Genomic DNA, 13,276 nt, shown 5'->3' with positions numbered 1-13,276 from the left:
CTGTAGACAAACCTGCCTCCCGAGCTTCCCACGCAGCTGGATGCACTCCCTGTGTCCAGCTCCTGCGCTGCAGGACACGCTGTCAGAGAGCCGCCCGCTGTAACCTCCCTCCTGGAGCTGCGGGTCACCGTGGTCCTGCCAGCCCGGAGCCAGGTGCCGAGACCGCTCAGGGCCTCCCAGTCACGCCTAACTGAGCTGGGGTCCTCCGGGCTTCTCATCCGATTCCTTCAAGCACAGAAGGGCAGGAAAGGAAAGGGTGTGCATAGGTGGAGCACAGGAATTTCTGCACCACAGACAGATGGTGGAGATAAACCAAAGGTCTATGAGAGCATCACGAGTCCCGAGATAGTTCCTAAGACTGACCCCACTCCTTCCTACTGTCAGAGGATTCAGGCTGGACTGCATCCCTCTCCTTTCCTTCATCTCCTCTCACACCTTGCCTGCTCTAGAAGCAATACCAGCTCTCCTGCCATCTTAGATTTCTCTGCTGCTCCTCTCCAGCTCCTTGCTTTGGAGAGCAGTGCTCGTTCCACTCCGAGGAAGCATTATTTAAAGTCCAAGCAGACTCCGGCTTATCTCCCAGATCCTCCCACGAGGCTACAGCCAGCTTCCCAGGACACAACTCTGGATCGTGCTCAAATCCCGTAACAAAGCCAGGTCAAGACTTCCATGGCTTCTCCCACACTGCATTGACAGGCCATCCCTGACCATTCCACTGTTCCTCCCCTGGATCCCTCACATTCCCTTGAAATGGGGAGTGGGAGAGACACCCACATTAGACAGACTGCTTTGGGATGGGGTGGGAAGCAGAGACCGGTCACTGCTTCTGCCCCTCCAATGTGCTGACAGCTCAGAAGTTACTGGCTCATCCCTTTTTCCTTGCTGGGCTACATCAAGGACCAGATCAGCAACTCTGTCCTCATGCTCCGAGGTGTGACACGTGCCCAGGCAGTCACTGCCTCAGGGACTTGCTGTAGAGCCAGCAGGAACCAGCCGTTCAGCTGGACACTTTCTGCCGTTACAGCCTGCAGATGGGATGAGAAGGGAGGACAAAAACGATCACTAAAGAACGGGAAGTTGGTTTAATTACATATGGACATCTTTTCTGCTTTAAATTTAAATGGAAAGTGGCATATGAAACCCTCATTTATCAAAAAATTATTTCCCTTCTGAGTAATCAAGATTCAGCAAATTAAAATGTTGAGTAGTAAGGGAGAGAATGGGGGGAAAAAAGATATTAAAGACAAGTGAGATTCTGTATGAGGAAAGAGGAAGGGGAGAAGCTGTTGTCCTCTCTTCCTCCTCTGCATCTGAAGAGGCATAGTAGGAGCTGCCGTCCCTCATCACCTCGTGCTTCAAACCCTTCTTGGCCAGCACGGGCAGACAGGTTAAAAACAGGGCTCCCGTGGTGGTTACAGGAACTCCCCTGCCCAAACAGCAGAGACCAGAGTGACTATCTCAGCTCTCCCTCAGCTACTGCGTCCCCTTGAGTAATTCAAAACCCTTCAACCATGACAGGCACTAAGCCAGATTCATCTCCCAGTGTCACAGACATTAAAAACACAGGAGCCAGCCTGGCCGGCCCAGGCCCGGCGATTCCTGGAATTCAACGCAGCGGGCTCCGCACCACAGGAACTGAGGTGCCTGGCTGAGGCCAGCTGGACCGCTCAGCACCGAGAACTGGGCAAGGCGAGACAGGAAAACACTCAGCGAGGTCTGTATTTAGTAGACAGGGCCCTCTCTTCTCCAGTTTAAAAACTCAGTCCAGCAGAGAGCTTAAGTACACAGGTAGAAAGAAAGGAGGGTGTTCAGTTGCTTAAAATGAAATTTAGACCTTTAAAAACGCTTGTTTGGAAAGAGGCCCCAGATTCCATACGAGAAACCAGCCCGATGGCCAGCTGCCACATCAGTGGCTCTGCCAGCCATCCCCATCCATGACGCCTACCAAGTAACGTCACTCACGGGAGCAGAGAAAGGACTTTAAACGGTGACACGTACATGAATTCTTCATTAATTATGCCATATGCCACGCATTTGTGAGCCTCTACCTTGAACTTTGCCCAAGGCAAAAAGGATTTCAGTGGCAGGCAGCAAGGTAGGAAGAGGTTTCCCTGCAAGAGGCATTTTACACCCTTTGAAATAATCTATAAACTGATCAAAGTTTAACAGTGGACGGAGTCATTGCCCATTCTTACAAAAGGTACTATATTTGACTATCCATCTGGATGAAAAGGGGGTTTAATGAGATATACAAAAAGAGAGTAGTGAGCTTCTCTCCCTCTCAGTCCACCAGTATCTAAAGAAAATGGAAATCAATATTCTAATGACTGAGTTAGACAAGCTTTCCCCTCCGTGAGAAGTAACTTCCGTAACAGTAAACAACAAAGGAATTTATGAAGACTGTAAACCTGGCAGTTAAAATAATAGAACAGATAAGAATGCCCATCATCAGGTATAAACCTTCACTGCTCAGAAGTGAGGGTTTGTCACCTCGGCACAGATAACACTGACTTTGTAAAACAGCGCACGAGAAGGTATTTGCAGTTCCAGCGACATACACCTGAGCACGTTCTTCATAGCTGATTGCGGGGCTAATCCCAGTTTTCAGCTCAAATACCTGCCAGGAGCTTTATTTAGACACACCTCACCCAACACCTTTGCTTTGCGAGCACAGCGTCGGGTCTTACGCTGCAGTGTTTATCTTCTGCTCTTTCCAGCCTTTGTGAATTATCCAACAACAAACTGGTCACCACAAACCCTCTCCACCCCTAATCCCCACCAGCGACCACCATGTTTAAACTCAGCCCTTTCTGCCTGTCAGGGCTATGGGTGCTTTAAGCCAGCCTTTTCCCTGCATCCACCTTGTCTGGAGCCGACGGCACCAACAGTTCTTGCCTGTGCTTCGACACGACCATCCACGGCTCCATGCTCTACCTACATGGATCCTCCTCAGGTCCATCTGGTCTGTATCGGACCCCGACATTCACGACCTCTCCAAAGGCCCTTCGTAACCAGTTTCCATGGCAGCAGAGTGCTGGTCCCCTCCCTGGTTCCGGAGCAGGGTCAGCTTTTGCTGCCTTGTAGCCTGCTTCCCGCTTTGCATCTCCCTGGGCTCTTACAGGGAAAAAAGGACATTCTTCCCAAGGAACTCTCATCCTCCTCCATTGCCCTCCAAGGCACACAGTGGGTACTAGCCATTGGGTTTTTAATCAGCTTGTGGATTGAGACTGCTACTGGGAACAGACCTTTTCCCCCAGCCCTTTTTTCCTCCTTCTCTTCTTGAGGTTTGTTGCTCTCGCTCGCAAGCCTTTTGGGACTAAGGCTGCCTTTCTGCACCATACCTGCCTCTGACATGACACCGCTGTAGCAAACAGCACCAGAAACTGCTTGAACACTAAAAAGATTTGATCACTAGGAGAAGGCACAAAGACAAGGGATCAGAGGGAGAAAAGCCAGTCAAAACTCATCCCTGAACTAGAGGCAACAACAAGCCTCCCCAGATTTCACATCCCAGTTCGTGGCTTGCTTAAAACACACCCCAATTCATCCAGGCTGCAGGATTTGTGACGTACGACGAGGTAAATAGGCAAGTGGTGAAACTCGTTAGGGAAAGCCTTGCTGCATTATGAAACCCTCGTCCTTCACCACAGGCTGGTGCTAACAACCAGAACGTGCGCTTTCTGCAGCCACTCTTTCACGCCTGTGCTCTAAAAAACCAGACAAAGCGTAGCTCAAGCCTTTACAGACGGTTTCACCCCCGATTTATGGTACACACCCCATCAAATGTCTTTCACCTGTTTTTTTTTTCCACCCCCAACTGCAGCACTTGGCCACCTTCGTCATGGACAAGAGCGAGTCCATCGTGACGGTGGATGATGCTATCCGAAAGCTCATCTTGCTCAACTCGAAAGAGAAGATCTGGACGCAGGAGATGCTGCTGCAAGTGAACGACAAGTCCATCCGCTTGCTGGACTGCGAGTCGCAGGTACCCAGGGCTCCGCGAGAGCGACCCGCGGATTGACGCGTGGGACGCTGCGTGTGCCTCTCCCTCTGGGAGGGCCATTGATAAGGAACCCAAAGAAGGGCGAATCCCTATGAAAACCCACTCCTGGGTACGCAGGGGTTGGCTGACTCTAACCCAAAGGGTAGGTAGGTGCGGGGTGATTTATTCACGGCTCCAGAGCACAGAGGCTCCAGGTGAAAGATGCCCTGAGCTGCGTTCCAGGCCGACAGCAAAACTGCTTTCTGTGGGAGTGCTACGGAATTTCAGGTCCAAAGAGATCTGCATACAGCACGAGCAGAGAGGGAAGGAGATGCTACTTGCATTAAAACAACATATAGGATCCCCAGCCTGAGAACAGAGCCCCACTTTGACAGGTCAAGCATGTACAGGGCACCTAATCCGAGGGGAAAGAGCAGCCAGGCAGAGGGAGAGAGAGGGTGCTGCCCTGATTTTAGCAATGAGAAGCTAAAGATTATTAGCCCAAAGCCATCCAAGGAGACAATGTGAGGGTTAAGCCCCTCACAGAAAGCACCTTTCCTCCCAGTGCTCTGCTGGGATGCAAAACAAGCAAACTGGTGCTGGTAAAGCTGAGCAATAAGACGATGGGGAGCAACAAGGGTCAAATTACTGAAGCCTCACGCTGGGCCCCATATTCAGGACTCAGAGGGGAACAACAACTCACCTCTGCCACCCCCCTTGCTCCTACGCCACAGTCCCGAGCCACTGCCCCTCTGTACACCTCAACACTATGTTTGCTGGGCTCTTCAAAGCACTGCCAAGACGCACAAGCTCTGCCGTGTTGCTCTCCTCACACAGGAATCCCAGAAGTTCATACGCAGGATCGCTCCCTGTCAGTTCGATAGCTCTCCATTGCCTGACCCCTTCCTCTTTCTCTTCCAGGAGGAGCTGGAGGACTTCCCGCTGCTGACAGTCCAGCACTGCCAGACGGTGCTGAATCAGATGCGCTATTCCTCCATCCTCCTCCTGGTGTGTCAGGATTCGGAGCAGCACAAACCTGACATCCACTTCTTCAACTGTGACGAGGTGGAGGTGAGCAGAGCCCTCCTTGTCGATGTGAAACAGAACAAAACACGCTCCTAGCTCTCTGCCAGCCCCTTCTGCCTTGGCCCACTTAGAGCCCTCGACCCTTTCCAAAGCAAAGCCCTTAAACACATCTCTGGTTTATCTTTGAGGCGGAGATGGTTCACGAGGACATAGAGAGTGCCCTAGCAGACCACAAGCAGGGGAAGAAGATACGGCCACAGACACTCAAGTACGTACTGCAGGATACAGCTGGGAGTACCTTAAGATTAAAACAAAGCCCCATTTCCACTGGTGCACACCAGTCCCTCAGAAACAGGATCAGCAGCCGCTAAGGGGGTTGTTCTCCGTTGCTTCCCTTGCAGAGCAAACCAAGAAAAGATCAAGCAGAGACAATCCATCCTCCCACCGCCGCAAGGGCCAGCTCCCATCCCGATCCAGCACGACATGCGAGGCTCGGGGATGAACAGGAACCGGGTGGCACCCCCTTCCCAGCACAATCCAGGTACTGGGAGTTCTCAGCAGGTCTGTCCCGGGGGTGGGGGACTGGTTAGCTGGGACAGCTCACCCTCCTGCAATGGCCTGCGGTCATTTTGGGCCCCGTCCTGCTGCGGCACAGGGAAGCCCAGTGGTTTTTCACCACGTCAGAATATAACACAGACACACACCGAAGGCACAACATTCTGTTTTATCTCTAGCTGTGCTTTATAAATGCCTAACAGCCAACACTTCTACTCACTGGGCTAGCAGTAGGCGTCATCTGCTCAACAACAGCTTGATGAACCAAAGCTCCTAGAAACAACTTGTAATGACATGTGTATTTTGGGGATCCTGAAATTCCCAAAAGAGGTGAAAGCCCCACATAAAACTGAGCAACCACATGAAGCTGGGACCAGGCACCAGTCTTAAAACATACAGACAAAACAGACCTGGTCCAAAAGGCAAATTCCTGGCCCTCCTGACTTCCCAGGAGCCAAGGTTTCAGCCTCGAAATCAAGTGGTTTGTGTGAATTCTCCTGGAGTTGAGCGGGAAAATGCAGATCTGAGCTCACCTCCCTCACGTGCTCATCTAAAATCTTATTCCAAAACCATCCTGACTTCAGCCTGTCTGAGCTGGCTGGAAGAAACCTGTATTTCTCTTTGGAGAAAGAAGTATCAGAAATAAGCTCCTTCTCTGATAAAAACACAAATTGATGAAGAAGATGAGAAAAATTCAAGCCTATTTTATCACTGCCTCTTGTACCACCTTCTCTTGGGATTAATTTCTAGGTTAAAGGAAAACAAGTAATCAGGATACAGTAAGAAACTCCAAACACCAGGTGAAAAGAAAAAAACCGACCCTCCTTTCCCTGGGATGGGATCTGGAGCTGATCTGGCAGCCGGGTCCAGGTCCAGCTCTGCATAACAAAAATCTGTAGTTCAGAACTGGACCATATATAAATATCTACATTCTGCTGCACAGCAGATTTTTATGAAACAGCCTTAACTCTGCCCTCCCTGGGATGCTCAGGAGAAAGCTTTAAGTCCGCTGCTTACATCAGCAGAGCAGGGCATTTACCCAGACAGGATTTCTGGGTCTGAGAACACAGAGCCTGGCACGAAAGCCGGTGACAGGAGAAAGCCTTGAACGATGCCTGTCTGCCGAGATCACTTCTCCTTTGCGACACACCTTACTGCTTTTGCTACAAAACCTGTCAAAACTAATCACCTCACCGCTTAAGGATGGAGTAACGTTTTTCACAGTCCTTTGCCAAAACTGCCTCCCCAGTTCTCCCACTTGGTAAATCCTGCTGGGCTGGCCCTTTCAAACCCCATTTCACTGAGCTGACATGCTGTTCTTTTCACAAGAGGCCACCCGAGCGATTGTTCACACCGAAATATCACTCCCCCACCATCTGCTTCTGGGAGCTGGGAGTTGCCCATGGGATCTTTTTTTTTTTATTGCGGGAAGACTTTTTTTTTTTTCTAAATACCTATTAAAATCACTTGAGAGCACGCACACAAGTTTGTACAAAAAACGTCCATTTGTGTACGGGCCTGCCTAAACGTCAGTCACGCAGAATTCCTGGCACGCTGCTTCCTAGCCAGGGACAGTTGTATTCACTTCCAGGTCTTATTTCTTCTCTCTCAACTACTGTTTAGTCAAACTGGTACCTCTGGGCCAAGGCGGGCTCCTGTGCAGAGGTGGAGGTTAGGAGCGAGGGTGGGAGTTAATCTACTCCAGCTTTACGTACACGTGGAGCTCTGCAATGCACACGGTAGCTCTTCGGCTCCTCTGCAGCCCAAGTCAGCTTAGATGCATCAAAGGCAAAGGAGTCGGTGACTCGGAGCACCTGGAGACCAGGGCTGGCAGGTCTCTGCCCGCAGCCGGCAGCTCTTCACGATTCACTCACTGCTTGCCTTCGGCACCAGGCAGCGTATCGACACAGGGCTGGCGGGCAGGTGCTGCAACCATGGAAGATTTAATTGACAGCTTTGATCACCTCCTGCTCTTTGTGATCCCCTGAGGTGCTCTCACAGCCCAGAATAACCAACCAAGCCAGGAGTTACCATCCCAGGGGTCCCAGCGTTTAACGCAGTCTGTTTACAACCTCTGATAGCAAACGTATTTTTCTCTCCCTCCCTTGTTTGCAGACTACGAACGACGAAGCTCCGGCTCCCACGACCACGAAGAGTCCCGAGCCATCTTAGCACAGAAGATTGAAAAAGAAACGGTTGGTAACAATGGTGTGGGGACAGTGGGCAGAAGGAGAGGAAGGAAGCAAGGGGCCGCTCCACGAGCAGACACTGTGCATAATCTAGTCGTTGCTCAACTGGTGCCTACAGCTCACAAAGGCAAACAGAAGCCAAGCTCATCACTGGGTGGGTTACAAATCCCCTGAGGGAGCTCTGCTCCTCCTCAGCCCACAGCCCAGCCTCCGGGTTGTTTTCCAGACATCCATTAGCAGGGGTCACTTGTCACGTTGACAAGTACAGCGCACAACCAGACCCAGCTTTGTGTTTGAAAAGTGACAAATTCAGCTTAATTTCATGCCTGGATTCCCCCTTCCTGTGCATTCTTCCAGGAAACGGAGCAGGCACAGAGCGGCATGCTCCGCGTTTCGGGCTTCCCGGCTGCGTGCAGTCCGGGATCTCTTTCACCGGGCTCTGTTGCGTTTCTGCCCTCACAGCAAATCCTGAACTGCACCCTGGATGACATCGAAGTGTTTGTCGCCAAGCTTCAGAAGGCTGCAGAGGCATTCAAACAGCTCAACCAAAGGAAGAAAGGGAAGAAGAACAAGAAGAAAGGGCCAGCAGGTAGAGTGCAGCACACGGGGAACACGGGGGCACGGAGGGGGGACCTCAGCTGACACCCCAGCAAGGCCAGGTGGATGCAGCAGCACGGCTACGGACCCAACAGCAGCTACACCAGTTTGGAAGGGGCTGCTGGTTGCGAGGACCCTCTTGCAGAGCACACAGAGCCCAGCGAAGCCTCCCACAGAGAGAAAGGCTTTTGGCTTTTCTTGAACCCTTCATTTTAAGTAGTTGTAGTCTCCACACCCATTATTGCTGTGACTTCTGCATGCCAGCAAGACAGGGAGGCTCTGATGGAAGTGTCTTTCCCTCCACTTTCTAACAGAGGGCATGCTGACTCTTCGAGCGAGACCCCCAAGCGAGGCCGAGTTCGTTGACTGCTTCCAGAAAACCAAACTGGCTTTTAACCTCCTGGTAAGACACAGAAGGTGGTGTTGTCCCGGGCAGTGACAGGGCTTATTCCCACATATCATAGAAGTAAGCATTCACCTGGAATTTGAACCGAAAGCACTACCAAGGGACAAAGGTGTGAACTCCAGATTCTTCAGCATCCAGAACGTTGTGTCAGGCTCGGGCAGGTTTCTTGGGCCACATTGTTAAAACCAAAACTGGAAGCATCGAGTGCAGGATGGGACTGAGCAGGCAGGGGCCTTGCAATACCTGGATCTTGTTTCAGATGATAAAATCACAGACTGGGTTGGGTGGGGGGGGGGGACCCCACACAACTTAAAGCCGCCCCAGCCCCTGCCACGGGCAGGGACACCTTCCATAGCCCAGGGTGCTCCAAGCTTCATCCAGCCTGGCCTTGGACACTCCCAGGGATGGGGCATCCACAGCTTCTCGGGGAACCTGTCCCAGTGCTCCCACCCTCTGCGGGAAGAATTCCTTCCTGATGTCCCATCTCCATCTCCCTCTTTCTGTTTAATACAGATACACTCCTGCCTTATCTACTTTTTTTACTCTAAAACCAAATGATTCTTACTGCCCAATCACTCACTCGCTCTTCTTCCCGGATTTCAGGTGAACTGTTGAAAGCTTCCTTACTTTTCAGGCTGTGTTATTAACTACAGCAAATACCAGTCAGCAACAACCCCTCCATGTCACACAAAAGAGAAGGCAAAAATCGGGTTAGGGCTAAACTGGGCTCCCTTTCTCTTTTCAGGCCAAACTGAGAAAGCACATCCAGAACCCCAGCGCTTCAGAGTTGGTGCATTTCCTGTTTGGGCCGCTGGAATTGGTAAACCTTGTTCACAGGTTTCACTGTGAACTCACTTTTTTATTTGGAATGTTGCTTTCGTGCTCACGGGCAGCGAGGTTACGGGGAAGAGGTAGAGGAGCGCTCGCAACCAGCTACAGCTTTCTCGGTGAAGACTAGAAGCAACAAGGCCAGTGTTTCTGACCCTGATCTGATTTCTAGCTTGAAGTGAATACCCCAACCCTAGCAAATAGGAAATTTTCCACCCTATTAGGACCTCAGTGTGAACAAAAGTGTAAGCCAGCTGTGGTTCCCACTGGGGATCTGCCCGATCTCACCTTCAAGCACACGTCCCAATATTTGCACTGAAAATGAGAAGCAGAAATCCCAACTTGAAAAAGAAGCCAGAAATGACACAAATACCAAGTGATTTTCCATTTTTTGAAGTGCCAGCTTGCAATGTATCCCAACCCTAACAACAACTAATTTTTGCTTTGACTCCAATAGAAAAATTCTCGTGTTCCTCTGAACATCAGGGTCTTCTTCAAAGATTTAGGCTGATGTTCCTGGATAGAGCTGAGCTGATCTGCAGATCAGCTGCTGCCCGCAGGAGTCAGGCCATCCCTTGGCATGAAGGCTTCCCTCTGGCTCTTGTTTTATGCCTAAGTCAGGAACCATATGCCTTATTTATCTATTTGCTCTTTCGTAAGAAAATCTGCAATTAAGTCCTATCATGCAGTGCAAGGATAATGAGGGGATGCCGAGGGAATACAGCATCCTTTTGAGGTGACAGCAAACCATTAACAGTTCATCTGTGTTGTGAGGCCTCACCCTCAGGAAGGCACAGAGGAGAACTTCGGGAGTGCAAGTCTAATGTGAATTAGCCTGGTTTTAGAGGTATCTACCATGGAGGGAACATTGGCTTCCCTTGGAGCAGGCAGGAATGGAGACTCCAAAGGGTCAGAGCCACTGATTTTTGTGTCTTTCTGTTCCTTTGTGCGTATGCTGGCTTGATATTTTGAACATTTCCTGCACAATCTCTCACGTTTCTGTGTCGTCCAGATCGTCAGTAGCTGTGGTGGCCCTGAGCTTGCCAGGTCTGTCGTCAGCCCGCTTCTTTCTAAAGACACCACAGATTTCCTCAGGGGACACCTGACACCAAAAGAGATAAACCTCTGGGACTCCCTGGGAGAGACGTGGACCAGATCCAGGTGAGGACAGAGCTACCACCTCACCAGGATCCCAAAGCTCTTGGGAAAGGCAGGAGGGGTGTTTGATTTTACAGCCCTGTCTGAGGGTCAAGGATGCCCTCATGCTCCTGCTTCTCCCTGACATGCTCCCAGAGACATGTTCCTTGTGACCCTCACCACATATTCCCCACTTCGTGTCCTAGAGCTGAATGGCCCCGAGAAGCAAACATCCCCACCTACATCCCCAAATTCCGCAATGGCTGGGAACCGCCCATGGAAATCTTCCGCGGAGCTCCCTGGGAAATAGACATCGGACACTTGCAAGAAGAGGTTAGTCTTGGGTCCCCAGTCATCCTTTCCCCTTTCCCTCTCCCTTTCTCAGAGTGAGAGATGGATCTGTGGAGCTCGCAGTGGTGTGTAACAAGGAGTCGGCACAAAACTCAGTTGGATCTGGTCACTCCAGTTAAACATGGAAAGAAAACAAGGCCAGAAAAGGGCAGCAATAACCAGCCTCGCCTCCTGATCAACAGGAAATAGGATACTACACCATAACTGAGCTCCACGGACACAGATTTGCCCAAGGAACCTTTCTTTGGTGCACACCTCATCGTGACCAAAAGCTGCCAGGCCGTGATTCATCCACTCCCCTTTTCCCTGATGCAGCTTTCCCTTTCCTGATAACACTGATGCCGCTTTCACCTTTCCAGCTCTCATCAGCCAACGGATATCCTTACCGTAACTCCTCGCTCAAGCGCGGCCAGCCCGCCGATCAGACACAAGCGGTGGACGCCTTCAAACAGAACGTAACTCAGCACGTCAATAGGTAACGTATCAGACACGGCGCCTCGCCTCCCACCTCGCAACCTCCTAAATGCCCGCTGCAACGTATCCTGACACCGGGGTGGTTTGGCATCCTGGTAGATAACTCCCTGCCGTTATTAATTCAGGTTTGGTAACGAGAACTCAACGATCAGGTGAGGGATTATTCACGTAAACGCTGCCTGCTTTTTAATCCCCGGCAGGAAAGGGGTCACAAGTGCGTTCCACCACACAAGGCAGAAATACTGACTGACTTCCAGTCGATCAGCCCCAAGTGATGTTAAGGCCATGTGCCAAAGATACTGCGCGTGTTCTCCGCGCGTTCACCACGGGCTGCACGGGAAGAACCTGCTTGGAGGAGGAATCCGAGCACACGCAAGAAGCCGCGGTGCTGGCAAGGAGCAGCCTGACCTCAGCAGCACCGCGTGAAACCCTTCTAACGGAGGCAGCAGCTCCTCCTTTGACGTTTAGACACAACCGAAGGGAAAAACATTTATTAGAGGCTGAATAAAACGAGAATGTGTTTCTGCTCTCACCCATCTCCCCAGAGGAAAGGGACAGGGGCTTGAAACAACTCTTCTTAATGAGATAAATCCAGAAAATGGGGAGAAAAAAAACCCTCTTGCCCTTTCCTCAGGGGTCTTGGAAGGTTCAGTTCTCAACCCAGAACCAGCCAGGCCACCCCCCTCCAGCTGCTTTCCAAGGGAAAGGTGGTTCTTTCACAATTTAACCAAACCCTCTGCCCTGCTGCTAGTTTTCTATCACCAACTCCTCAGCAGTATAAAATTTTTTTAAGAAAGTACTTTTGATTCAAAATTTAGAGGATTTCATTGTTTACACGGGCTCTGAAATTTTCCCCGAGATCTGAGTTTCAACAAACTCTTCCCAAACTGCACATGAATTCCCTGCCATGTTCCTCTTTGCAGTGATTTGACACGAAGTTAGGAACTTTAAATCTTTAAAGACTGGAAGTCCAGACCCACCAAGCACTTAACCGCACGCTTTGCTGTAGCCAGCTCTAGACTGGGAAAAAACCTTCAAGCCAGCCTGGTTTTTCATGGGTTTGTGTTCTAATCCAAAAGATTTATAAGCTCTTCTACTACAAAGAAAAGTTCAAATTCACAGTGAAATACCTAAAGTCCAATTATATCAGCAAAATAACTTATTCTTCCCATTCACCCCATCAGAAGTCCTGATGGGGCCATAAAATGATACAGGTGTAGGTGAAGAATTACGATAAATTCTCTTCTCCAATTCCATTTTTCTTAGTGAGGTTATGAGAAATAAGGAGAACTTAGTTTACATGAGAACATCTTAGTCCTCTTCAGTGACTGGCAGATAACACACGTAAGGGATCATTTTCACCTGCCAGTGTCAGCACACAGCAACTACAAATAGAAGTCTCGAGTCTTTTTTACCAAGGTGCCCATTTCCCTGAGACACCACCCAGTCTAACTGCAGTGTGGGCACTCAGAGGGGTAGATGAGGATCTCATTTCCCCTGGGACAAGTGTTGTACTTTTTTACCTACTTTTCAGACTGTCAACAGCAAGTTTTCCTTACGGATAACGTTTAATTAGAAAACATCAAAGTTAGCATCTGCTTCAGTGCCGTTAGAACTGCGAATGTGCTTAGACACCTTCTTTCCAGTAGCCTGCCAGCCAAGCCTGTGCACACATTTGCCAGGATCCCAGACCTGGGACACACAGATTTCCTGCTTTTTTCAGGGTAGTTT

At 50.3% G+C, this 13,276-nt stretch overlaps 1 protein-coding gene across 1 annotated transcript in view; it reads left to right on the top strand.

The window, feature by feature from the left end:
- The window catches only part of EPS8L2 (EPS8-like 2), a gene marked incomplete at its 3' end in the record, with an annotated part of 41,601 nt that overhangs the window by 16,126 nt on the left and 12,199 nt on the right, over nt 1-13,276 (top strand). Inside the window, exons 3-13 of the mRNA XM_010156461.1 lie at nt 3,824-3,985; nt 4,904-5,053; nt 5,197-5,276; nt 5,410-5,549; nt 7,679-7,758; nt 8,215-8,341; nt 8,664-8,752; nt 9,501-9,575; nt 10,596-10,744; nt 10,927-11,053; nt 11,431-11,546. Coding sequence (XP_010154763.1) covers nt 3,824-3,985; nt 4,904-5,053; nt 5,197-5,276; nt 5,410-5,549; nt 7,679-7,758; nt 8,215-8,341; nt 8,664-8,752; nt 9,501-9,575; nt 10,596-10,744; nt 10,927-11,053; nt 11,431-11,546 — 1,295 coding nt within the window. The remainder of the gene's footprint in view (nt 1-3,823; nt 3,986-4,903; nt 5,054-5,196; nt 5,277-5,409; nt 5,550-7,678; nt 7,759-8,214; nt 8,342-8,663; nt 8,753-9,500; nt 9,576-10,595; nt 10,745-10,926; nt 11,054-11,430; nt 11,547-13,276) is intronic.

The sequence above is a fragment of the Eurypyga helias genome, unplaced genomic scaffold (assembly GCF_000690775.1).
Source record: "Eurypyga helias isolate BGI_N326 unplaced genomic scaffold, ASM69077v1 scaffold2098, whole genome shotgun sequence".
Taxonomy (NCBI): Eukaryota; Metazoa; Chordata; class Aves; order Eurypygiformes; family Eurypygidae; genus Eurypyga; species Eurypyga helias.
Note: the sequence above shows the minus strand (reverse complement) of the source record. Positions and strands in the feature narration are given on the sequence as shown.